Source organism: Saccopteryx bilineata, chromosome 3 (assembly GCF_036850765.1).
Source record: "Saccopteryx bilineata isolate mSacBil1 chromosome 3, mSacBil1_pri_phased_curated, whole genome shotgun sequence".
NCBI lineage: Eukaryota > Metazoa > Chordata > Mammalia > Chiroptera > Emballonuridae > Saccopteryx > Saccopteryx bilineata.
In genome coordinates this window covers 316996472-317019393 of record NC_089492.1, presented here as the reverse complement: position 1 = coordinate 317019393, position 22922 = coordinate 316996472, and the positions used below count along the sequence as shown (strand labels likewise).

Here is a 22922-nt window from a genome sequence, read left to right as displayed (position 1 = left end):
ATGCCACAACTCACAGCTGAGAGGCGGCTGTCCATGCGGGTCTCCCAGACCATCTGCCCACCGTTCAGCTTCGTGCCACATCCGTGGCCCCCAAAGCCCTCAGCACAGATGCACACACCCAGGCTCTGGGGGAGAGCAGAAGGAAGCTTGGGTGGGAGTCCTGAGAACCACTCTATCTCACCTAGTTCACCTCATCCCATCTGTACCTGGTTACAGGTCCCTGCCCCACTGTGGGCATTGCAGTTCTCAGGACACAAAGGCATGAGGCAATGTGGGCCAGCCATGCCCTGGGGACAGCGGCAGAGTCCAGCACCTGTGACTCCATCCTGGGCCACACACTCCTGGGGAAGAGGACAGCTCCCAGGGCCCCCTGATCCACAGCGGGCAGAGCCCACTGAAGCGTTGAAGCCCCAGGATGAGGAGCCGTTGGCCTCCCAGTGCAGCACGAGCAACCCTGTTGGGAGAGGTCAGAGGCATGTAGAAAGGCCAAGGTCCAAGTGCTGCTCCATTCCCAGGTTTTGGGAAAATCTGTGTAACTGGGCAGGGACGCAAGGCACCCAACCATCTCTAATCATTGCACACCCTCTCTCTCATCCAGCCAAAGTTCTGTTGGATTGAAAGTCTAAATTTCTCTCATATTCACCCACTGCTTGCCCCTTCCTCAGTAGTCTGGCCTGGCCGCTCACACGTTCCCCACCCCCGGTCTTCTTGGCTCCCCGACACTCGGCCTTCATAGCATCCCATATGATCCTTTAAAAACATGAATCTGCCCTGGCTGGTTGGCTCAGCGGTAGAGCGTCGGCCTGGTGTGCGGGGGAGCCAGGTTCAATTCCCGGCCAGGGCACATAAGAGAAGCGCCCATTTGCTTCTCCACCCCCTCCCCTCCTTCCTCTCTGTCTCTCTCCTCCCCTCCCGCAGCCAAGGCTCCATTGGAGCAAAGATGGCCTGGGCGCTGGGGATGGCTCCTTGGCCTCTGCCCCAGGCACTAGAGTGGCTCTGGTCACGGCAGAGCGATGCCCCGGAGGGGCAGAGCATCGCCCCCTGGTGGGCAGAGCATGCCCCTGGTGGGCGTGCCGGGTGGATCCCGGTTGGGCGCATGCGGGAGTCTGTCTGACTGTCTCTCCCCGTTTCCAGCTTCAGAAAAATACAAAAAAACAAACAAACAAAAAAAAACATGAATCTGGCCCTGGCCGGTTGGCTCAGTGGTAGAGCGTTGGCCTGGCGTGCAGAGGTCCCAGGTTCGATCCCGGCCAGGGCACACAGGAGAAGCACCCATCTGCTTCTCCATCCCTCCCCCTCTCCTTCCTCTCTGTCTCTCTCTTCCCCTCCCGCAGCCGAGGCTCCATTGGAGCAAAGATGCCCAGGCGCTGGGGATGGCTCCTTGGCCTCTGCCCCAAGCGCTAGAGTGGCTCTGGTCGCAACAGAGTGAAGCCCTGGAGGGGCAGAGCATCGCCCCCTGGTGGGCAGAGCGTCGCCCCTGGTGGGCGTGCCGTGCTGGGTGGATCCGGGCGCATGCGGGAGTCTGTCTATCTCTCCCCGTTTCCAGCTTAAAAAAACAAACAAAAAAAAAAAAAAACATGAATCTGACCCTGTTGTTCACAAGCTCTAAACCTTCCACAATTTCCGACTGTTCTTTCATAAAACTGAGTCTCCTTGAAAAGATTTCAGGGACACAAGGGTGGGAGGAGATAAGAACTAATGTTATGTAAAAAATGCCTCAATAAAGTTATACTAGAAAAAAAAAGTCGACCAGGCAGGGGTGCAGTAGATAGAGCATTGGTCTGAGATGTAGAGGACCCAGGTTCAAAACCCCAAGGTAGAACAGGCTCATCTGGCTTGAGCGCAGGCTCACCAGCTTGAGCACGGGGTCACTGGCTTAAGCCCAAAGGTCGCTGGCTTGAAGCCCAAGGTTGCTGGCTTAAGCAAGGGGTCACTGGCTCAGCTGGAGCCCCCAGTCAAGGCACATATGAGAAAGCAATCAATGAACAACTAAGATGCCGCAACAAAGAATTGATGCTTTTCATCTCTCCCCCTTCCTGTCTGGCCCTATTTCTCTCTTTCTCTCTTTCTCTCTCTCTCTCTCTCTCTCTCTCTCCTCCCCTCCCCCTCGCTTAAAAAAAAAAAAAAAAAAAAAAAGGCCCTGCAAGCCCTCTGACCTCATCGCCTTCCTCTCTCCAGCTCTCTGGCTCCAGCACCAGGCCCCCTTCCTGCTTCTCAGGGCCTGAGCACCTGCTAATCCTCAATCTGGAGGAGTACCCCTTGTCCACACTGTCCCCTTCACCTCTGCACAGCTTTCCACTCCTGAGACAGGCCAGTTCCTTCCTTTTGTTCCCCACTATTCTGAGTGTACTTTGATGGATGTTCCCCACCCCCACCCACACACACTGTGAATCCATGAAGGCAGTACTTGTGCCCCTTGTTCACTGCTGCACCCCTAGCCTAGCATCCAGTTCAAGCCTAGCTTACCGCAGATGCTCAGTCAACACTTGGTGAGTAAACCAAAGTGAGAGCCACCGGAAGTGAGAGCCCCTCACTTTGAGGGTCTGTGGTTGTCAACTATAGCTCTAGCTATCTCTGAGCAACTCTGATTTACAGTATGAAAGAAAGCATTTCCAAACTTGAGCCCTCTAATTGCCATGGGAAACACATTATTTGTAGGGCATTTCCATCAGCCTAAGCTGGGTTTCTCAACCCTGCTGCCGAGCCTGGCTGTGGGGCTGTCCCGAGCACTGTCAGATGTAGAGCAGCATCTCTGATGCCAGGTGCATCCCCCACCATGACAATCGACCAAATGCCCTGAGGACACAATCCCTGGTACAGAATCATGGGCTGAGGAGATGCTCAGGGGCCCCCATACAAGCTCTTCTGTGTGCCCCAAAGACAAGTCCTACTTGGCCCTTCTCTCCAGAGGCAGCTCACCAATACTTTCTATTTGCCTCTCAGCTAAAGAAACTGAGACACAGGCCCTGGCCGGTTGGCTCAGTGGTACAGCATCGGCCTGGTGTGCGGGATTCCCGGGTTCAATTCCCGGCCAGGGCACACAGGAGAAGCACCCATCTGCTTCTCCACCCCTCACCCTCTCCTTCCTCTCTGTCTCTCTCTTCCCCTCCCGCAGCTGAGGCTCCATTGGAGCAAAGTTGGCCCGGGCGCTGAGGATGGCTTTGTGGCCTATGCCTCAGGCACTAGAATGGCTCTGGTTGCAGCAGAGCATCGCCCCCTGGTGGGCATGCTGGGTGAATCCCGGTCGGGCGCATGTGGGAGTCTGTCTGACTGCCTCCCAGTTTCCAACTTCAGAAAAATACAAAAAAAAAGAAAAGAAAAAGAAACTGAGACACAGAGGTGGCAAGGGATTGCCCCACCCAGCAAGTCAGTGACCGAGTCAAGCTTGGTCTTAAACCCACCCTGGTCAGCAAGATGCAGAGGGACAAGGAATACACAGCTCAGGACAGAGATCCCACCCCCCCAGTCCCCATACCAGACAGGGCCTGAACCGTGAGGGGCCTGTCCCGCCGCTGGCCGCAGAAGGCAGCGATGAGGCTACGGTCTGACTGCACAACGCCAGTATCCAGGAAGCGTGGGAAGCCGTCAAAGGCTAGCACGTAGCTCAGCTGGAGGGGTGCAGAGCCAAGGATTAGGGGAGGATGAGGATGCAAGAGATGCTTGGGGTTTAGAAGGAGGAGGAGTTCCAGAAGGGTGAAAATCTGAGGTGGAGAAATGGGCTGTTTGAACACCCTGGGCAAACTGCCAAACTGTATGTAGCATGGAGATCACCACTCCCTCTCCCGGACTGATAGCGGACATGGCTAATCAACCAGTCACTCTCACCTGGAGCCTCCTTTGCAATACCCAGCTCCTGGTGACCACTAGCAGTTAGTCAGAGCTGACACACAAGGCACAAATGTTTACCATGCCTGGACTGAGGAAAGGGAGTTTGAGGATCTGGGGATTAGAGACTTGGAGTCCAGGAAATAGAAGGTGACCTGGGAAATGGGAAGGTCTATGGTTTAGAAATGAAGGGCTAGGGATAAAAAAAATAAAGTTTGGGGTTTGAAGGATAAAAAAAGGGAACATGGAGGTCAGGGTCTGAGGAGTCAAACTAGGTGGGGGAGACATGGGTCTGAACCCTAGTGCCCTTGGAGCTCACCGTGCAGGGGGTGCTGCTGTCGGGGGAGAAGGTGAGGGTGAGTGGGGGACAGAGGGTCCCAGGAGCACAGGGCTGTAGCACCTCAGTGGCCGAAACAACCCACACACAATATGACAGGCCTGGCCCAGCTCTTGCTGCCCCACCACCTGGAGGCAGCAGCCCCCCAATCGGGCGTGAGCCCAGTGCCACTGAGGACACGTTGGTGAGGAGGGCGCGACCCCCACACTCCCGGAAGCAGGAGCCACCGGCCCTGGGGAGACAGAGGAAAGCCAGTGTCAGACCACTCCTGCACCATCCCATGTTGCCCCTAACCCCCTACCCCACCTGTCTGGCCCCTGGCTTACCGGGGGTCCCCATAGTAGCCAGGGGAGCAGCGCTGGCAGTGGACTCCTTCAGTGTGGTCTTGGCAGAAGCAGAGCCCGTTGAAGTTGTCACAGTAGCCGCGGCGTGGGTCCCCATGCCCATTGCACTGGCAGGGCTGGCAGGTGCCCGAGCCCGTGGCGTTACCAAAGCTGCCAGGCCGGCACAGTTGGCAGTACTCCCCCCACGTCCAGTCTGTGGAGGCCTCAGCAGGCAGGACGTAGAGTCAGGGGTAAGGACAGGAAGGGGTCTGCCCAACTGGCTCAGCTGATCCCTGACTTCACCTGGCTGCTTCAAAGGAAGGTAACCAGAACCTAGCCTTGGGTGAATAGCAAGTCCCAAGAGTGGCAACTAAAGCTCCACCAAAGAGATGGGTACCAATGAAGCCTGTCTGGGGTCAGGAGCAGGTAATGGGGCAGGGGGAGATAGAGATGGGTGAGGGAACACTGAAGCCCACACGGAGAAAAGAAAACTAGAACCCCAAGGAGGCTGCCTTAGGACAGTCCAGGGGCAGCTGGGAGGAGGGCAGCTCACCCTGGCACTCATCGCAGAAGCCAGGCCCCCGCTTGTAGCAGTAGCTGTGGAAGTTGCAGCCACAGTCTCGGAAGCAGCGGGGAGCGGGGAGTCCCGGGGCAGGTGTGGGCGGGGGCAGATAGGATGTCCAGCCCAGGTCACACACACAGGTGAAGTCAGGGGGGCCGCTGCACACACCATGGCCACAGTCCTCCAGGCACCTGAGGGTCAATGGCAGCGGTGGGGGAAGAGCTAGGCAGGCCCAGAGTCCCCAGGGCATTCTCGATATCACCCCACTCCACCCCATCATCTCCATGGCAACACCATCACAAGCTACTGCCTGTTCCATGGGGCCTCGATTACATAGGTGACACTGTCTCCAAGGTAACCCCATCCCACATGGTAATTCCTGTTTCTCTAGTAACCACACATCACCACCAGTGATTTGTTCTCTAGGAAAACCCCTTTTCAGCTTGGTCCTCCTCAATCTCCACAGCAACTCTGAAGACTATGTCCCGCAGTCCATGGTGACCTGTCTCCACAGTAACTAGTGTTATACTGGGGACCCTGTCACTCTAATAAGGGCTGAGTCTGCAAAGTAAAAACTGAGGCTTATTGAGATGCTGGCTCCACAGGAGGGACTTGAGCACCATGGTCACTTCCTCCCTCCATCTCCGTGTGCCCCAGTCCTGGGACGACATCTCTCTGGAAACCCATGTCCTACTCACGTGCGGTTGCAGTATGTGACGCCGTCACCCTGGAAGCCCCGCTGGCAGTGACACTCATAGCTGACGGGCGTGTTCAGGCAGGTCGCCCGCACATGGCACCTTGCCAGGCCCAGGCGACACTCATCCACATCTGGACAGCCGGCATAGGCCCAGCGGGCAGGGAGGGCCACAGAAAGACCCAGGCTCTCCCCCACCCACAGGGAGCAGTTACCCCCAGCCAGGGGCCCTGAGAAGTCCCCCTGGAGGCACCTGGCAGGTGGGAGATTGAAAAATGTAGTGGAGTAGAGGGAGATGATAAAGAAACAAGAGACAGAAACAGTGACATGGAGAGAGAAGGCCAATCAGACAGAGAGAAATAGAAATAGAAATATAGAGAGAAAAGCAGCAAAAATGGAAGTAACATAAAGAAACCAAGAGAAGTCAGACAAAAAAGATTTTGAAAGACAGAAGAGAGACAGAGACAGGGATACAGTGAAAGGGAGAGAGTAGAAAGAAACAGAAAGTAAAGAAGAAAGAAACAAGAAAAAACGAGAGAAAATAAGTCACAGAAGCAGGGAAAGAATGGAGAGAGAAAAAAGAAGGAAACTAATAGAAAAGGGGAAGGGGAGAAAAACAGATGATAGTACAGAAAAGGCAAAGAGACAGAGAAACAGAGCACCACCATTAGAATTAAGGCCATGGAGAGCTACCCACCCCATCCCACCCACCCACCTACCCCACCGTCCAGGTCTTACCGTCCCAGTGTGGGGTTGTCCTCATTGCCGCACCAGCCACACTCATGGCTCTGCAGACACTCGTGGCATGTCAGGAATCGATCACAACTCCGGCACCGTGGCTCTGAATGCACGCTACAGGGTGAAAGGTGTGGGGGTGTCAGGGCCCAGCCACCTCAACCTATCTCCACCCTCCCCTCCATAAGCCTGGCTACCCAGACACCACTCTGACCGCACCTGTCATCCCAGCCTCGGCAGCCGCCGTATGGGTACCGGGCCAGGTAGGCAGCAAACAGAAAGCAGGTGTGGGTGGACTGACACCAGGCGCACTGGCTTGAGTTGGCCAGGCAGTCATCACAGGTCAGGCGCCTAGGGATGCGGAGTGGGGACAGGGTCACGCCATGATTGATCTATACACATCCCCACACAGCCAACCCCTGGGCCCAGTAAGGCTCACTGGCTGCAGAGCAGGGGACACTCCTCCGGGCTCTTCAGGGCACCCCGACCCCGGCCCCGGCGGCTGCACACTGCATCCCCTTTGCGGCTGGTGCTCTGATGCCACTCACAGAAGGGATCCTGGGAGGTCAGAGGAGAAGTAAGAGCCCAGCTTAGCCCTCTCCCTTGGGCTCCCAATGCTCTACCTCCCTCACCTGCCCCACCCCTAAGACCACTATCACAACTCCCCCTTCTTCCCCAACTCCCTGCCTCTCCAGACTTCCCTCTTCAGTCAATAACTTCCATGGCTTCTGCCTTCCCAGCACCCACTCCCTTTACTGGGTTCTAGTGCCCCTTTGCATGGTTGAGGTGGGACTGATTCAATCCTTGGGATCCCGAGGTAGGCCGGGGGCCACCGCCCCACCCCCCTGGCTTATTGGCTGGTCCTAGAGCTGGCACAAAACCCAACCACAGCCAGTGAAATGAACTTCCGGAATGTCTGTTGTGAGAGTAGGCTGGGGACATAAAAGGTGCTCTCTGTCTGCACAGCTGCGTGGGGCAATGCAAGTGCGGAACCCTGTGGCTCCCTCGCTACTCCCAAAGAATGACTCTCCAGGCAAAACACGGTCCGAACCGCTGGAGGTGGCAGGCTCGGAGCCCTCCTCCTGGACTCCGCAGCCTGAGCTGATAAAGGCCCCTCTGGTGAAGAGGCGCTGAGTTGGGTTTTCTGGGCTCTACAAGGAAGTCCTGACTACCAGGAGCTCACTCTCCAGCCCCTCTCTCTGCCCCCCACCCACTTCTTGCCTGCAAATCAAAGACAATGGCCCCAGTTATATCCCTCTGCTATCACCCGTGGGGTGCTTTGGCTACTCATGTCACCCATGCGGCCCTTTGGCTGCCCTTCCCCTCCCCTGGTCCCCTGCTTTCATTGCCTCTAACTTGAAACTGCCCCTCTGTGACCCGGCAGGCACCTGGGTGCAGGCGTGGCAGTCGCGATGTTCCTCACAGAGCGGGCAGAGGGCAGGCACCAGCACCAGCAGGGACCCACCAGCCCCTCTGTCCACACAGTGGGCCCCACTCTGGCGCAAGTGGCAGGTGGCACTGATCAGGCACCAGCCACAGCCTTGGTCCGCCAGGCAGCCCAGGCAAGAGGAGTAGGAGGCGCAGGCTGCAGAGCGGTAGGGTTCCAAGAAGAAGAAGGAGATCTCCTGGGGGAGGGGGCAGAATAGGTCAGGGGTCCATGCTCTGTCATGAGGGTCGAGTCAAGATTTGGGATAGGGGTCAGAGTTTGAAGCTAAAGACTTAAGTGTTCAGAGACAGGGTTCAGAATTCAAGCATGTGAAGTCAATATTTGGGACATCAGTAGACAAAAGGGCATTAGGGTTTGAAATAATCTAGAGGTCAGAGGTCAAAGTGTGGAATGCAAAAGTCAGGGCAGTGGAATCAGGGCAGGAGGAGGCAAAGATGTGGGCAGGAGTCAGAATATCAGATCCAGCCAGAGTATGGGGGTCAGAGAGGAGGATCCGGAGGGAGCAAGGTGCACCCAGACTTCAGAAGCTAAGGTTTGTGGCCTGGGGTTCAGAAATCCCAGGGTATCTGAAGCCCAAGCCTGGGTACTCACGCTGCCACCTGGCACTCCAGTCCGGTCCCACAGCAGGGTCAGCTCGCTCTGCCCAGGGCCTGCCGAGCCGTTGAGCTGGCCTCGGATCTCAACTGCATACTTGTGGGCCCGGCCAGTCAGTGGGAAGAGACGAGCAGACCCTGGGCGCTGTAGCCGCCTTGTTTCTTTCTCCTGCTGAGCCACCCAGCGCCCCACCTCCTCCTGGGACAGGGAAGAGGACAGACAGGGGCCTCAGAACTTTCCACTGCCTCTGACCCCTGAAAACTCCAACAGCTTCAAATCCACCTCGCAGCCGCCTCCTCCTGGGAAGAGGCAGGGCTCCTCAGGGTTCCTTAGAAACCAAGAACCTCCAAACCCCCAAATCCACCAGTGACCCTCATCTCCTTCAGGGGAGTCTGACTTAACAAGACAGACCTCCACCTTCTTCAAATTTCCCCCCTAATTGTGTTCACATTTGAACATCTCAGGTCCTCCTTCCACTAAGGATATATCTCCTGCCTCCGATTTCTCCCTAGTCCTCCTGGTATCACACCTCCCGACCCCCATATTGACTATAAACAGCCCTCCAAGTGTCCCAGGCACCCTCACCATGTTCTCGGTGTCAGGGCCACGGGCCATCCTGGCCACGACATGTAGACGCTGGGCCCGGGTCCACACGGCCACGTCCTCGGCCCCTGGCCCACCGGACCCTCCCGGAAGCAGTGGATGGATGAAGCCACGGTAGACAAGGGACACGTCAGTCTCTGCGCTGGGTGTCAGGGTGATGGTTGTGCTACGGACAATCAAGACCTGTGACAGCCAGAGAGGGGGGCACGCATGAGTGCCTCCTGCATGGCTAACAGTGCCCACACCACTCCGGCCACATCAGCACCAGAAAAGACCAGGTAACTCAACCTCCTTTCCTATTTTATGGATGAGAGATTGAGGCCAAGGGCAGGGGAAGCTGCTCGCCTGGGGTCACTGTGGAAGAAGAGTCAGGATGCCAACTCAGAAAACAAACAGGGTCTCATCCCGCTCATCCCCACCTCTTGTGAAACTTCAGGATCCTCTTCCCCAATGCTCCACCTTTCCACCTGAGACCTTAGGAGTTCAGATCAAGAAAATGAAATAAAATCCTTTAACTATTGGGTTTGAAAAACTTCCAAATTAGCAAACACATCTATGTGCCAGGAGGGTGTTGCACCCCAATTCCATGTGGACACAAGTTCCTGTGCTCAGAACCCTGCTAGACCTCACTCTATGTAGTATATCCTCTGTTATATAATCAACCAGTATATATGTTTAAAAAAAAAAAAAGAGGTTCCAGATACAAATGACAGGCATATGACATGATTTATTGTTAGTATGTCTTTTTGTAATTGCAAATGAATAGACTAAGTCAAGTGTTCATCACAGGAAACTGTTCAAATAAACAACAGTACTATAGCCTTAGAACATAAATGGAATATTATGCAGCTGTAAAAATAATGAGAGTACTTCCTAAGTTCTCTACTGAGAAGATTGCCAGGATGTGTAAGAAAAAAGGGAAGCCTGCCTGACCAGGCGGTGGCACAGTGGACAGAGCGTTGGACTGGGATGCGGAAGGACCCAGGTTCGAGATCCCGAGGTTGCCAGCTTGAGCGCGGGCTCATCTGGCTTGAGCAAAAAGTTCACTGGCTTGGACCCAAGGTCGCTGGCTCCAGCAAGGAGTTACTTGATCTGCTGAAGGCTCCCGGTCAAGGCACATATGAGAAAGTAATCAATGAACAACTAAGGTGTCGCAACAAAAAACTGATGATTGATGCTTCTCATCTCTTTCCATTCCTGTCTGTCTGTCCCTATCTATTCCTCTCTCTGACTCTCTCTCTGTCCATGTATAAAAATATAAAAAATAAAAAGGAAGCGTGATGAGGCAGTGGCACAGTGGATAGAACATGGGCCTGGGACACTGAGGACCCAGGTTCGAAATCCCAAGGTCGCCGGCTTGAGTGCAGGTTCATCCGGCTTGAGCGTGGGCTCAACAGCTTGAAAGCAGGGTCACTGGCTTGAGCGTGGGATCATAGACATAACCCCATGGTCACTGGCTTGAGCCCAAGGTGGCACTGGTTTAGCTGTAGCCCCCCAATCAAGGCACATATAAGAAAGCAATCAATAAATAACTAAAGTGCCACAATGACTAGTTGATGCTGCCCATCTCTCTACCTTCCTGTCTGTCCCTGTCTTTCTCTCTCTCAAAAATATAAAAATAAATTTAAAAATTTAAAAATAAAAGGAAGTCCTGGCCAGATAGCTCAGTTGTTTAGAGCATCATTCCAAAGCACAAAGGTTGCCTATTCGATCCCTGATCAGGGCACATACAAGAATAGTTTGATGTTCCTGTCTTTTTCTGCCCCCCCTTCTCTCGCTCTGAAATCAATAAATAAAAAAATAAAGGAAGTATACTACTTTCTGTGCAAGAAAGAAAAATATTGAAGTCACATTTACTATATTGGAATATATAGACTCTAGAAGGATATAAAATAAATCCAAACAGATCTGGGAAGAATTAGGGTGGTCTTCAGTTGGAGGGAAACAGGGTCCAAATTCTCACACTGAGGAGGTGGGGAGTGGGGTGATTTTTAAACCATGGGATTGTATTACCTGGTTATTCATTTATTTATTTATTTATTTAAGTGAGAGGAGGGGAGATAGTGGGACAGACTCCCATATGCACCCCAACCAGGATCCACCTGGCAACCCCCGTCTGGGACAAATGCTTGAATCAACAGAGCTATCCTCAGTGTCCGGGGCTGATGCTCAAACCAATCGAGCCACTGGTTGCGAGAAGCAAAGAGAGAAAGGGGGAAAGGGAAGGGAAGAGAGGCAGATAGATGGTTGCTTCTCATGTGTGCCCTGATGGGGATCTGACCCAGAATGTCCACACACCAGGCCAATGCTCTATCCAGTAAGCCAACCGGCCAGTGCCTGTATTACCTGCTATAAAAATCAGTAAGGTACCTGATCAGGCAGTGGCACAGTGGATAGAGCATCGAACTGGGACGCAGAGGACCCAGGTTTGAAACCCTGAGGTTGCCAGCTTAGGCACAGGCTCATCTGGTTTGAGCAAGGCTCACCAGCTTGAGGCCAAGGTTGCTGGCTTGAGCAAGGGGTCACTTGGTCTTCTGTAGCCCCCTGGGTCAAGGCACATATGAGAAAGCAATCAATGAACAACTAAAATGCCGTAACAAAGAATTAATGCTTCTCATCTCTCTCCCTTCTTGTCTGTCTGTCCCTATCTGTTCCTCTCTGTCTCTCTTTATCTCTGTCACAAAAAATAAATATATAAATAAAAATAAAAATAAAATAAAAATCAGTAAGGTGTAGTAGATAAAGTGTTGACCTGAGGTTGCCAGTTTGAAACCCTGGGCTTGCCAGGTCAAGGCACATACAGAAAGCAACTACCTGTATTATGAGCTGACACTTCCTACTTCGCCCCCTCTTTCTCTCTCTAAAAATCAATAAAGAGCTTCTATAAAAAGAGGCCTAACCAAGCAGTGGTGCAGTGGATAGAGCATCAGACTATGGACATATAGGATCCAGGTTCGAAGGTCAATGGCTTGAGCATAGGCTAATCTAGCTTGAGCATGGGCTCACTGGCTTGAGCACAGGGTCTCTGGCTTGAGCGTGGGATCATAGATGTGACCCCATGGTCGCTGGCTTGAGCCCAAGGTCACTAGTTTGAGCAAGGGGTCACTCGCTCTGCTGTAGCCCTCCGGTCAAGGCACATATGAGAACACAATCAATGAACAACTAAGGTGCCGCAACAAAGAATTGCTGCTTCTCATATCTCTCCCTTCCTGTCTGTCTCTCCCTATCTGTCCCTCTCTATCTCTGTATAAAAAAAGTAAAGTTTGGTAGTTCTTTAATAAGTTAAACACATAATTACATATACCCTAGCAATTCTGTCCCTAGATACATACTCAAGAGTTAAAAACAGGTGTTTAAACAAACTTGGGAATAAATGTTCATAGCGTCACTATCCACAACAGCAAAAAGGTAGAAATGACCCAAATGTTTATCAGCTGATGAATGGATGTGGCATAGCCATACAATGAAAGATTATTCATCCATAAAAAGGAATAAAATTCTGATGTGTGGGACAACATGGATGAACCTCAAAAACATTATGCTCAGTTAAAAAAGCCAGTCACAAAAGGCTATGTATGATTTCCTTTAAATGACATATCTACAACTGGCAAATCCAGAGATAGAAAACAGGTTATATATAGTTGCCAAGGGCCAAGGGAGAGGGGAATGGAGAATGATTACTTAATGAATCAAGGTTTTGCCTGACCAGGCAGTGGCGCAGTGGATAGAGTGTCGAACTGGGATGCAGAGGACCCAGGTTCGAAACCCCAAGGTCACCAGCTTGAGTGCAAGGTTGCTGGCTTGAAGCCTAAGGTCGCTCGCTTGAGCTCAAGGTCACTGGCTTGAGCAAGGGGTCACTCAGTCTGCTGTAGCCCCCAGTCAAGGCACACATGAGAAAGCAATCAATGAATAATAAAGGAGACTAAGGAGCAGCAACAAAGCACTGATGCTTCTTCTCTCTCTTTCCCTTCTAGTCTGTCTGTTACTATCCATCCCCCTCTCTGTCTCTCTCTCTGTCACAAAGAATGAATCAAGGTTTCCTTTCAGGGTGATAAAAATGTTCTAGATAGTGATAATAGCTGCATAATATTGTAAATGTGCTAAATGTCACTAATGGCAAATGTTATGTGTATTTTACCACAATTAAAAAAAATGTTTTTAATTCAGTAAGGAAAATCAGATCTTTGATTTTCCTTAGACTAAAAAGGTAAATACAAGACTGATAAAGATCCCATTTGGAAAACAAAAACCCTAGGACCAGCCCTTCAACACTCCACACTGGGCCCCATCCCCAGCTCCCCACCTTGTCAGGTTGGGAGGCATTGGGTGGCTGCTGGAAGGTGAGGAGGTGCAGGCCAGGCAGGAAGCTCTGGGTGACACAGGCCTCCAAGGATGTGACGAAGACAGGTACAGGACCCCACCAGCCCACAGTGCCTGAGATCTGCTCTCCTCGGCACCGGGCTTGCTCTGTGAGGACAGGAGGGTGGGAGTGGGGGTCAGTGTGGTGTACAGCGCTTTCCCTCCCACACTGTCACTGTCACTCACCAGGCCGAGGCAGGCAGCTCTCATTGTGCACGCACCAGCCCAGGGCCCCAGGCCCCCGGGGAGGAGCTGCAGCGCTGCTGAAGGCGAGGCAGGCCTGGCAGTCACCCAGGAGGCGCCCCAGGCCCTGGCAGCTGGCAGCCAGACACTGCAGGGAAGGAAAGGGACAGGAATCATTATTCATAGGGGCTTAACCCTTTGAGTGGTGAGTTTTTGTTAACCTTTAGAGTGAGGACATATATGAATGTTTATACTACTCAAAGGGTTAAGAGATCTGGAAAGGGCTGTGGATTCAGAAGTTTGGGGATGGAAAGACAATTAGAATGTGGAAAGATTGGCCCTAGCCATTTGGCTCAGTGAATAGGGCGTTGACTCAGCATGCAGACATCCATGGTTCAATCCCCATCAGGGCACACATGAGACGCAACCATCTGCTTCTCTTCCCCTCCATCTCCCCCTTCTCTCTCTTCCCCTCTTGCAGCCAGTGGCTCAATTGGTCCGAACGTCGGCCACAGGCACTGAAGATAGCTCGGTTGATTTGATCATCAGTCCCAGATGGGGATTGCTGAGTGGATCCCGGTCAGGGCTCATGCAGGAGTCTGTTTATCTCCCTTCCTCATACTTAAAAAAAAATGTGGAAAGAGCAAAAAGACAGGGTCTGGGGATCTGGGTACAGTTAACTTCCAAGGGTTTGGGGAAAGGGTCAAAGTTCAGGGATCAGAAATCAGGAAACAAGGATGCTGATCTTGGCTGTGAAAACAAGTCTCCTTGGTGTGAAGGGGAGTGCTTGTCTGCTTGGTATCAGCCGAGGGAGACACTGAGGGCTGGTCTCTGTGCTAAGGAGTAGTAGTGCCAGGACAGTCACTCACAGCCCCTGAGGGAGTCCCAGGAGGCAGTGCAGCTTGGCAGGCCCCCTGACACCAACTGCATTCGGGGTCTCGAGAGCACACACTGTGGTCCGTGTACATGGAACAATAGTCCAAATGGTACTGTAGAGAGATGGGGGTGCAGGAGGGGGCTCCTTAGACAGGGCCTGTTACCATATCCCTACTCATTTTGATCATCCCAGGGCATCCTACTGCTCAGCACCTTGAGGATCCCTAGCCAATCCTCTTACTGTGCGAGGGACCACTGCCCCTCTACCTTCAGCCCCAGGGACCTCCATTCTTCCTCCCCTGAACCTGGAAATCAACATCCCTTCTCTCATGGCCCTAGGGACTGCCACCCCTTCTCCCAGGGACCCCCAACTTTCTCCCTTCTCTGTGGGAACCATGCACCTCCTCCCCAGCCACCCCTTCCCTATTACCCCAATACTCACATCTGGGGCAGGCGCCTGGAACACAAAGGGGGGCACCTTGTAGGCCATCAAATCCCCACGGGGCTGGCCGCTATACCCACCAGCCACCAACAGAACACTGCCACCAAGCACGGCTGCCACATGTGAGTACCGACCACTGGGAGGCGCTGCTCGGCCTAGAAGCATAAAGATACCTAGGACATAGGTATCTCCCAAGCTCTCTCCCACCTTTCTGGCTCCCTTTCCCAGGACACTATCCCTGATTCTCCTAAGTTTCGGCCTAGACTCCTAGCTCTTGCTTTAACCCACCTGCCCACAAAAACCCTCCCAGCCTGCCTGGCTCTGCACCAACTATAGTCCTTCCTCTCCCTGGGGCTCCCACACACTTACCCAGTCACCTTTCAGACACAGCATGATCTTTAGGGTCAGAAAAACTTGGGTTCAAATCCTAAGTCTTACATTTACTTGGATTCAAATAATGGATCAATTACTGACTAGCTGTGTAGCCTGGGGCAAGAGATTTTACTTCTCCAAGTCTAGGTTCCCTCCTCTATAAATGGAGCCATCATGGCCTGTCCTGTGGTGGCGCAGTGGATAAATGGAGCCATCATCCTGCCCTCAAAGATGACTCTCACCTGTTTTTGTCTGCTCAGCACTAGCCTCCCTTCTGTTGATAGCCTCTGATTGTCCCCTAGAAAACAACCTTCTCCCTTTCCCAGTCCACAAGACTCAAGTCAAGCTATCCCTGGTCCTGGCAGAAGTGGAGCTTTAGCTCAGGCCTATCAGTGTCAGTGACAAGTTCAGGGATGGAATTCAATTCCTACAATTCTTGGGGAAAGAACACTCTCTTCCCTCTGGGCATTTTAAAGACATTAAATGTCATCCTAGAGCTTCTGGTGACCATCTACAAAAGGCAGGCCTGCTGGAGACTGAAGTAAACCCAGCTGAGAACAGGAGAGAAATGGCTGATGCCATCATGTGAGCACCTGGATCTCACCCAATCTGAAGCCAGAAGTTTTCACTCAAATTAGCCAAGAAATTCTCCCTTTTATTTAAACTGCTTGGATTTCTGTCACTTACAACGCAGAGTCCTGACTGATAGGTAAGTGGTTAGTGATTGGTGACTCTCCCACCCTCTTACTGAACCTGGATGCTCTGTAAACACACAGGACCTGGCCCAGGGAATCACAAACTACAGAGGAAGAAGAGGCCTCCAGAAACCTCACACTCTCGCCTTTCCAGTAAAAGAACCTAAAAGAGGGACAGGGACAGGGAACAAAATCCCAGACCAGAGATCTCAAACATCAGGCCCAGGCTTTATTCCTGATGACCACACAAGGTTCTTTGGGGATCCTTCCTCTTAAGTGTCCACTCCTTCCTTATGCTTGTCTTCTATCCTCGCTCTTATGTTCAGTCGGGTGGGGAGAACAGACAGGTTTCTGGGAAGTCCACAGTCCCCCGAAATGATATGTTCACTTTGTGCATACAAATGTTTTTCTGAGGAAGGGCTTCTTCTGATTCTTAAAGCAGGCTCAGATCTAAAGAGGTTGAAAGGTTCTTCACACCCCTTCCAGGTGAGCTCTCCAGCCTTACCAGAACTCTATTAGGAAGTCAAAAAGTTGAACCCTTCACTAGGCTGTCTTCATTCTTCAAGTATGGTCGCAATTTATTCTTACAACAGCCCAGTGGCTTAAGTGTTATTATAATGCCCATTTTATAGATGAGATAATTGAGGCACAGAAATTAAATAATGGCTTTTGTACAGATATTTCTTTGGGGCCAGCCATCCTGGTTTTGCCACTTGCCCACTGTGTGACCTTGAAATAAGTCATGGGCGTTTCCTGGGACAACTGGAAACCGGCAAGCCTGAATTAGAACCTAGATCTGATACTGCTGTAACTACCTCCCACCTCCATGGCAACAATGCCCTAGTCCTGTCTACAGCACAGGCTTACACCCTGAGCCAGCTCCAATAAGATGTCTGGCTCACCACAACAAGGACCAAGGTGGCTCCTACCCAAAGGCCAGATTCACTACAGGAGGAAGTATTACCCTCAGGAGCCCCTCAGGTAAAGGAAGGAACCACTCACCCTCAGGGGTTCCTGGGGGAGCAAGCTCAGCCCCCGACACCCACTGATGGCAGCCCAGGTGGTAGAAGAAGATGCCATCTTCATAGCACTTTTCCTCCTGGTAATGGGTGTGCACATTGCCCCCTGGGAAAGGAGGAAATGGGCACATCTGGCAAGCCTGAGGGAGGTGGGGGACACCCACGCAAGGAACCTCAGCTCAGGGTCGGCTTGGGCCCCTGGCAGGCCAAAAGGCAGGGAGCCTCCTCACCATAGACCACCATGTAGTTTCCCAAGACACTGGCTGTGTGGAAGGCTCGCTCCCGTGGGCCTTGAAACCCATCCCGGCCCTTCAGGGTTGTCCACACACGCCGATCCACATGGAAGAGCTCAGTGGAGTTCACCCGCACAGAAAACCTATGGGGGAAGGCAGAGGAAGTGGTCAGGGCAGGAGGGACCTCTCTCCCAATCTCTGGGCTGTTAACAATTTGTGTGATCACTCAGGGTTGAGACTGGCTGTGTCTAGGTTTATGTCCCCTCAGAACTAGAAGCTCCTGTGGGTAGAGCCTAGGTTGGACTCATATCTGGGTTCCTTGCATAATCTAGCCAGGGCCAGACACCAGGCAGGGACTGGTGGAGTGGATGGATGGTGGGAATATGTGGGAAAGCAAGTGACAAGAGACTGAGTGGATGAGTGAGTGACTGCATAAATGAATGAGTAATGACTACAGAAATTCATCAGTAGGCAAAGAACACTAAAGGCCCAGATGCTGGGCTAGGCCTGGCTCTGCAGAGCAAAAACCTTTGGGCAGGTTACTCACCGGGCAGTGGAGGGCCGGTGTCCACCATGAACCAGCAGGGCTCGAGATGGTATGTGGAACACCATGGAGTGGCCAGTGGCAGCAGGAGGCCGCCCACCTGCTGGCATCACCTGCTCCCAATAGCCCCCACTGGTGCTGTCAAGGTGGAAACGGAAGAGGCCAGAGGAGAAGAGGTCGTGCTGGGTGCGGCCACCAGACACATAGAGCCAGATGTCGTCTACTAAGGCGGCTGCATGACCTGCCAGGCCTGGCGGCCCTGAGGGGCTAGAAGCAGGTGGTGCCAGTTGCTCCCAGTGGCCCCCACCCAGAGGGCTAAAGGCCCACACGTCGCTGGTGAGGGAGCCATCGGCCAGTTCACCGCCCATCAACACCAGGGAGCCGGCCCAGGCCACGGCCACATGTGAATGACGGGCAGCCTGTGAGGGAGAGACCAGGAGACAGCAATGGAGTGGGAATCGTGGTGACACACGGAATAACAGAGAGAGCCAGACACAGACACAGAGATGCAGAGACAGAGAAAGACAGGCAGAATGTGAGACAAAGGCAGAGATATGCAAAGAGAGAAAAAAAAAGAAATAGACTCAGAAAGACAGACACATGTGAATAAGAGCAGAGGGGAGGCCCTGGCCGGTTGGCTCAGCAGTAGAGCGTCGGCCTGGCGTGCGGGGGACCCGGGTTCGATTCCCGGCCAGGGCACATAAGAGAAGCGCCCATTTGCTTCTCCAGCCCCCCCTTCCTCTCTGTCTCTCTCTTCCCCTCCCGCAGCCAAGGCTCCATTGGAGCAAAGATGGCCCGGGTGCTGGGGATGGCTCCTTGGCCTCTGCCCCAGGCGCTAGAGTGGCTCTGGTCGCAGCAGAGTGACGCCCCTGGAGGGGCAGAGCATCCGCCCCTGGTGGGCGTGCCGGGTGGATCCTGGTGGGGCGCATGCGGGAGTCTGTCTGACTGTCTCTCCCCGTTTCTGCTTCAGAAAAATACAAAAAAAAAAAAAAAAAAAAAGAGGGGAGACAGAGAAACACAATAAGGAGGGCAGAGTCAGGGAGATGGAAATAGAAGGAGAAATGACAGAGAGAAACAGAGATACAATCCAGACAGAAGGAGGCACAAGGACCAAGAGTCAGACAAAAATGGAGAGATAGACCGAGAGATAAGAGATGACTAGAGAGATAAGATGCAGAAAGAAATATAAAGGAAGACAAAAGAAAATCCAAGATAGAAAAAGCAGAAACGAAGGAGTAGGTGTTCCCTATCAAGCTGCAGGTTGGAGGGACTATAGAGTTGAAGGGGTGGCTCTGGGAGACCCTTGCTGGGAATGACTGACGCCAGGCACCTCCAGGCAGGGCAGAGGTGGGGTCCATACCGGGGCAGGACTCAGGTCCCAGCGCTCCCAGGTGTTGGCAGAGAAGTTATACAGCACAAGGTCACCCAGGGCACTGTTGAGGTCCTGGCCTGTGGAAGGTGGATGGTCTCAAGCCCTGGCCACAAGCTACCAGGCCTCCAGACCCCAGATGTACACCCCATCTGCTTACCTCCAAAAATGGCCAACAGCCCCGGTGGGGACAGGAAGGCACCCGCTGCCCCAACACGGGCTGAGAAGGCAGAGTCCCCAGCACTCACATTGTGCCACCAGCCAGCCCCCTGGTTCTCCCACAGGTGCAGGTCACAGGCATGTCCCAGGAAGCCAGGCTCACAGCGACATGGTCCCAGGGGCTGGGGGGGAAGGGGACACAAGGTAGGGGATAAAGAGAAAGAGACAAGGCGACAGGGGGAAGAGAGCCAGAGCCAGAGTGAGACACACAGGGCAGAAAGGGAGAAGGAGAGAAAAGAACAGGAATGGAGAGAATGGAAAAAACAAAAAGAGACAGAGGCAAAAGGAAAGAGACAGAGACAGGAAGGAGACAGACCAACAGACAGAGGGAAAAAGGGAAAAAGAGGCACAACCAGAAGAGGCAGAGAGATGGAAAAAAGAAGACAGACCAAGAGAAAAATAAAAGACTCAGAGAAAAAGGACAAATAGAAAGAAAAGAGATTGGCAAAGAAAAATGGTGAGGTCAATGTCAGTCTGAGCTAGAAGAGCGTGGATCTGGGGAGGTCAAGGCACAGCAGACTCAAGGTGTGATCCAGTCCCAAAGATGGATACACATGCCTTAGGACCAAAGTCTGTGGCTAAAAGTCAAAATCATGGCTGGGGGGGCCCAAGGCCAGACAGAATAGCTAGGTGGGTGGATAAAGTCAAGCCTGGCAAGAGGAAGCAGGGTGGGTTTACAGGTGAGAGGTGGGTTATAGATGAGAACAGGAGTGGGCTCAGGCAGAGGAGGGGCCCCAAGTGAAGGTGGGGTGGGGTTGTAGTAACATATAGGGTGGGATCTGGAATAAGAGGGCAGTACTATGGATAAGAGCAGGGTCGCTGGTATGGGGTCAGTGTCATAGCAGAGGGTAGGGTGCAGTGGGAGTCAGACCAGGGCATAGTTAGATCCAAGAGATGGGAGCAGCAGGTGTGGTCACAGGTCAGGACCCCAGGGGGACACAGTTAAGGACAGGCTCACCGAGGCACAGGAGCCATGGCTGCCACAGTAGGCCGAGCACTCCTGCAGGCCACAGTCAGGGCCGCCCCAACCAGGCTCACAGGCACACACCCCAGGGGGCTGGCACTGCCCCCGGTTGCGGCAGCCCCCAGGGCACAGGGAGAAACGGAAGGAGGCATTGAAACCCAGCAGGTTGTAGTTAGCATCGCTGAAGAGGTGCAGCAGCATCTGTAGGCACAGGTGGGCAGTGTTCAGGAACCGGACAGGGAGGCAGTCCATTCCTGCCCCACCTCCACCCTGCAGGTCCCTACCTTTCTTTGTCTCTCTCCACCTCATTCTCTCCCTATGTCCTTCTGTCTAATGCCATGTCCCTCCCGCTGTCTCTCTGTCCCTCCCTGTGTGCATCTACCCCCTTGCATTATAATGCACTAAGATCCTCCAGCCATAGCCCACAGCCTGGCACCACCAACCTTGCCTGAGGAAGCCTCAATGAGTGGGGGCCGGGTGCTCCCACTCAGACTGGCAAGCAGGGGCCCTCGTGGGGTTTCGCCATCATAAATGAACAGGTAGTCATACGTGCACTCTGTGTCAAGGAAAAGGAAGTCCAGCAGGATCCGGTGCTGGGGGCTTGGCGCTGGGCGGTGGAAACAGAAGGGCCAGGCTCAGATGTGGACCCTCTCCCCACACCTCCATGCAAACCACCTGCAAACACCAAGCCCTGCTCTGCACAATGAAGATGTCCGAAGATGAGTCCAACCTGGGCCCTGCCTTGGAGAGGCTCCTGGTCTCATAGGCCAGGGAAGTCAGAGCTCAGACAAGGAATTGCATTATGAGGCCTGGAAAAGACTCCTAAGATCAGGCTGAACACCTCACACTGTTCAGGCAAAATGGACCTACCCAGAGAGGAAGCCCAGCCCAGTAATTAGACAGAGCTGGTCGCATTTACCATATTTCCCCATGTATAAGATGCACCATTTTCAAAAAATTTGGAGTCTAAAAACTGGGTGCATCTTATACAGTGGTTGTAGATTTTTTTACTTGCATTTAAGAAGTGTGGCATTTCAGCCTGACCAGGCAGTGGCGCAGTGGATAGAGCGTCGAACTGGGATGCCAAGGACCCAGGTTTAAGACCCCGAGGTCGCCAGCTTGAGCGCAGGCTCATTTGGTTTGAGCAAAGCTCACCAGCTTGGACCCAAGGTCGCTAGCTCGAGCAAGAGGTCACTCAGTCTGCTGAAAGCCCATGGTCAAGGCACATATGAGAAAGCAGTCAATGAACAACTAAGATGTCGCAACAAAAAACTGATGATTGATGCTTCTCATCTCTCCGTTCCTATCTGTCTGTCCCTGTCTATCCCTCTCTCTGTCTCTGTAAAAAAAAAAAAAAAGGAAGTGTGGCATTTCAAATGATATAGACGGAACTGAGGATTGGGCAATATATTAAGACAATGACTCATCATCAGACACAGAGGAGGACAAGCTAAGGGATGGCAGTTTTGACAGTGCTGAGGAGTTGTATTAATCTTATGATGAATAAAACTTGAGATCAATAACTTTATGTAATACATTTTTTTTCAAATTTCGGGTCCCAAAATTAAGGTGTGTCTTATACATGGGGAAATACAGTATTTTTTTTTTAACTTTTCTGTTGATTTAAGAGAGAAAGAGAGAGAGAAGCATCAAACTCCCCGTTCCACTTAGTTGTTCCATTTAGTTGTGCACTTTTTGGGTGCCTCTTGCACGTGCCCTGACTGGGAATTGGACCTGAAACCTCAGTCTGCTGGGACACTTTATCCACTAAGCCACATGGCCAGGGCCTATTCCCATTTTTTCTTGAGCTCCAGACACCCCAGGCCTGGGGGTTGTGGACCCGGGCCAGGCAGAGAGGCATATACCCCAACAGAAAAGGGCCTCTGTGAGAGTCCCCTGTGCCAGGCTGAACAGAGCTCTTAGGGAAGAGACCCCTCTCCCCCCTGGACAAAGGCCAATCCTTGGAGCACCACAGCTCCCCACTGCTGTACCTACGGTCTCACCTCTCTGTTTATCATGGTACCTAAAGGCACAGACTCTGGAGCTAGCTGCTTGGTCTTAAATCTTGGCTCTGCCACTTACTAGCTACTAGCTGTATGACCTTGAGCAAGTCACCTAACCTCTCTGAATTGGTTTCTTTATCTGTAAAACGAAGTACTAGGGTAGATTCACACTTCTTGGCCACTTCTACCATTGAGAGGTGAGGGCTGATGCACTGCCCCTTGTATCTGGGAACAACCTCTGACACTAGCTTGACCAATACAAAGCAGCAAAAGTGGCATCCTGGGACTTCTGAGGATAGATCAGAAGAAGCTTTGCAGCTTTTACCTGGACTGTGTAGAATGCTCCTTCTCAGACCACAGCTGTCGTACTATAAAGAGCCAAAGCCACATGAAGGGGCCACATGTAGGCATCACAGCTGATAGCCAACATCAACTGGCAGCCCTGAGTGTGAGCTACCTTGGATGACCAGCCCAGGTGAGTGAGTGTTCAGATGACTGCAGCCCCGGCTGACATAGGACTATGC

General features: G+C 52.7%; 1 protein-coding gene across 2 annotated transcripts in view; it reads right to left on the bottom strand.

Moving 5' to 3' along the window:
* MEGF8 (multiple EGF like domains 8) overlaps positions 1 to 22922 on the bottom strand; it is a 50912-nt gene that overhangs the window by 21963 nt on the left and 6027 nt on the right. For both annotated transcript variants that reach the window (XM_066271978.1, XM_066271977.1), the window contains 24 exons: positions 20839 to 21002; positions 20390 to 20596; positions 19373 to 19553; positions 19204 to 19292; positions 17847 to 18262; positions 17297 to 17442; positions 17050 to 17172; positions 14981 to 15135; positions 14532 to 14651; positions 13666 to 13810; positions 13424 to 13587; positions 9103 to 9303; positions 8515 to 8715; positions 7865 to 8101; positions 6916 to 7034; positions 6696 to 6827; positions 6480 to 6593; positions 5746 to 5994; positions 5039 to 5238; positions 4489 to 4699; positions 4145 to 4394; positions 3476 to 3608; positions 207 to 454; positions 15 to 125 (listed from right to left, as the gene is read on the bottom strand). In XM_066271978.1, coding sequence (XP_066128075.1) covers positions 15 to 125; positions 207 to 454; positions 3476 to 3608; positions 4145 to 4394; positions 4489 to 4699; positions 5039 to 5238; positions 5746 to 5994; positions 6480 to 6593; positions 6696 to 6827; positions 6916 to 7034; positions 7865 to 8101; positions 8515 to 8715; positions 9103 to 9303; positions 13424 to 13587; positions 13666 to 13810; positions 14532 to 14651; positions 14981 to 15135; positions 17050 to 17172; positions 17297 to 17442; positions 17847 to 18262; positions 19204 to 19292; positions 19373 to 19553; positions 20390 to 20596; positions 20839 to 21002 — 4316 coding nt within the window. The remainder of the gene's footprint in view (positions 1 to 14; positions 126 to 206; positions 455 to 3475; positions 3609 to 4144; positions 4395 to 4488; positions 4700 to 5038; positions 5239 to 5745; positions 5995 to 6479; positions 6594 to 6695; positions 6828 to 6915; positions 7035 to 7864; positions 8102 to 8514; positions 8716 to 9102; positions 9304 to 13423; positions 13588 to 13665; positions 13811 to 14531; positions 14652 to 14980; positions 15136 to 17049; positions 17173 to 17296; positions 17443 to 17846; positions 18263 to 19203; positions 19293 to 19372; positions 19554 to 20389; positions 20597 to 20838; positions 21003 to 22922) is intronic.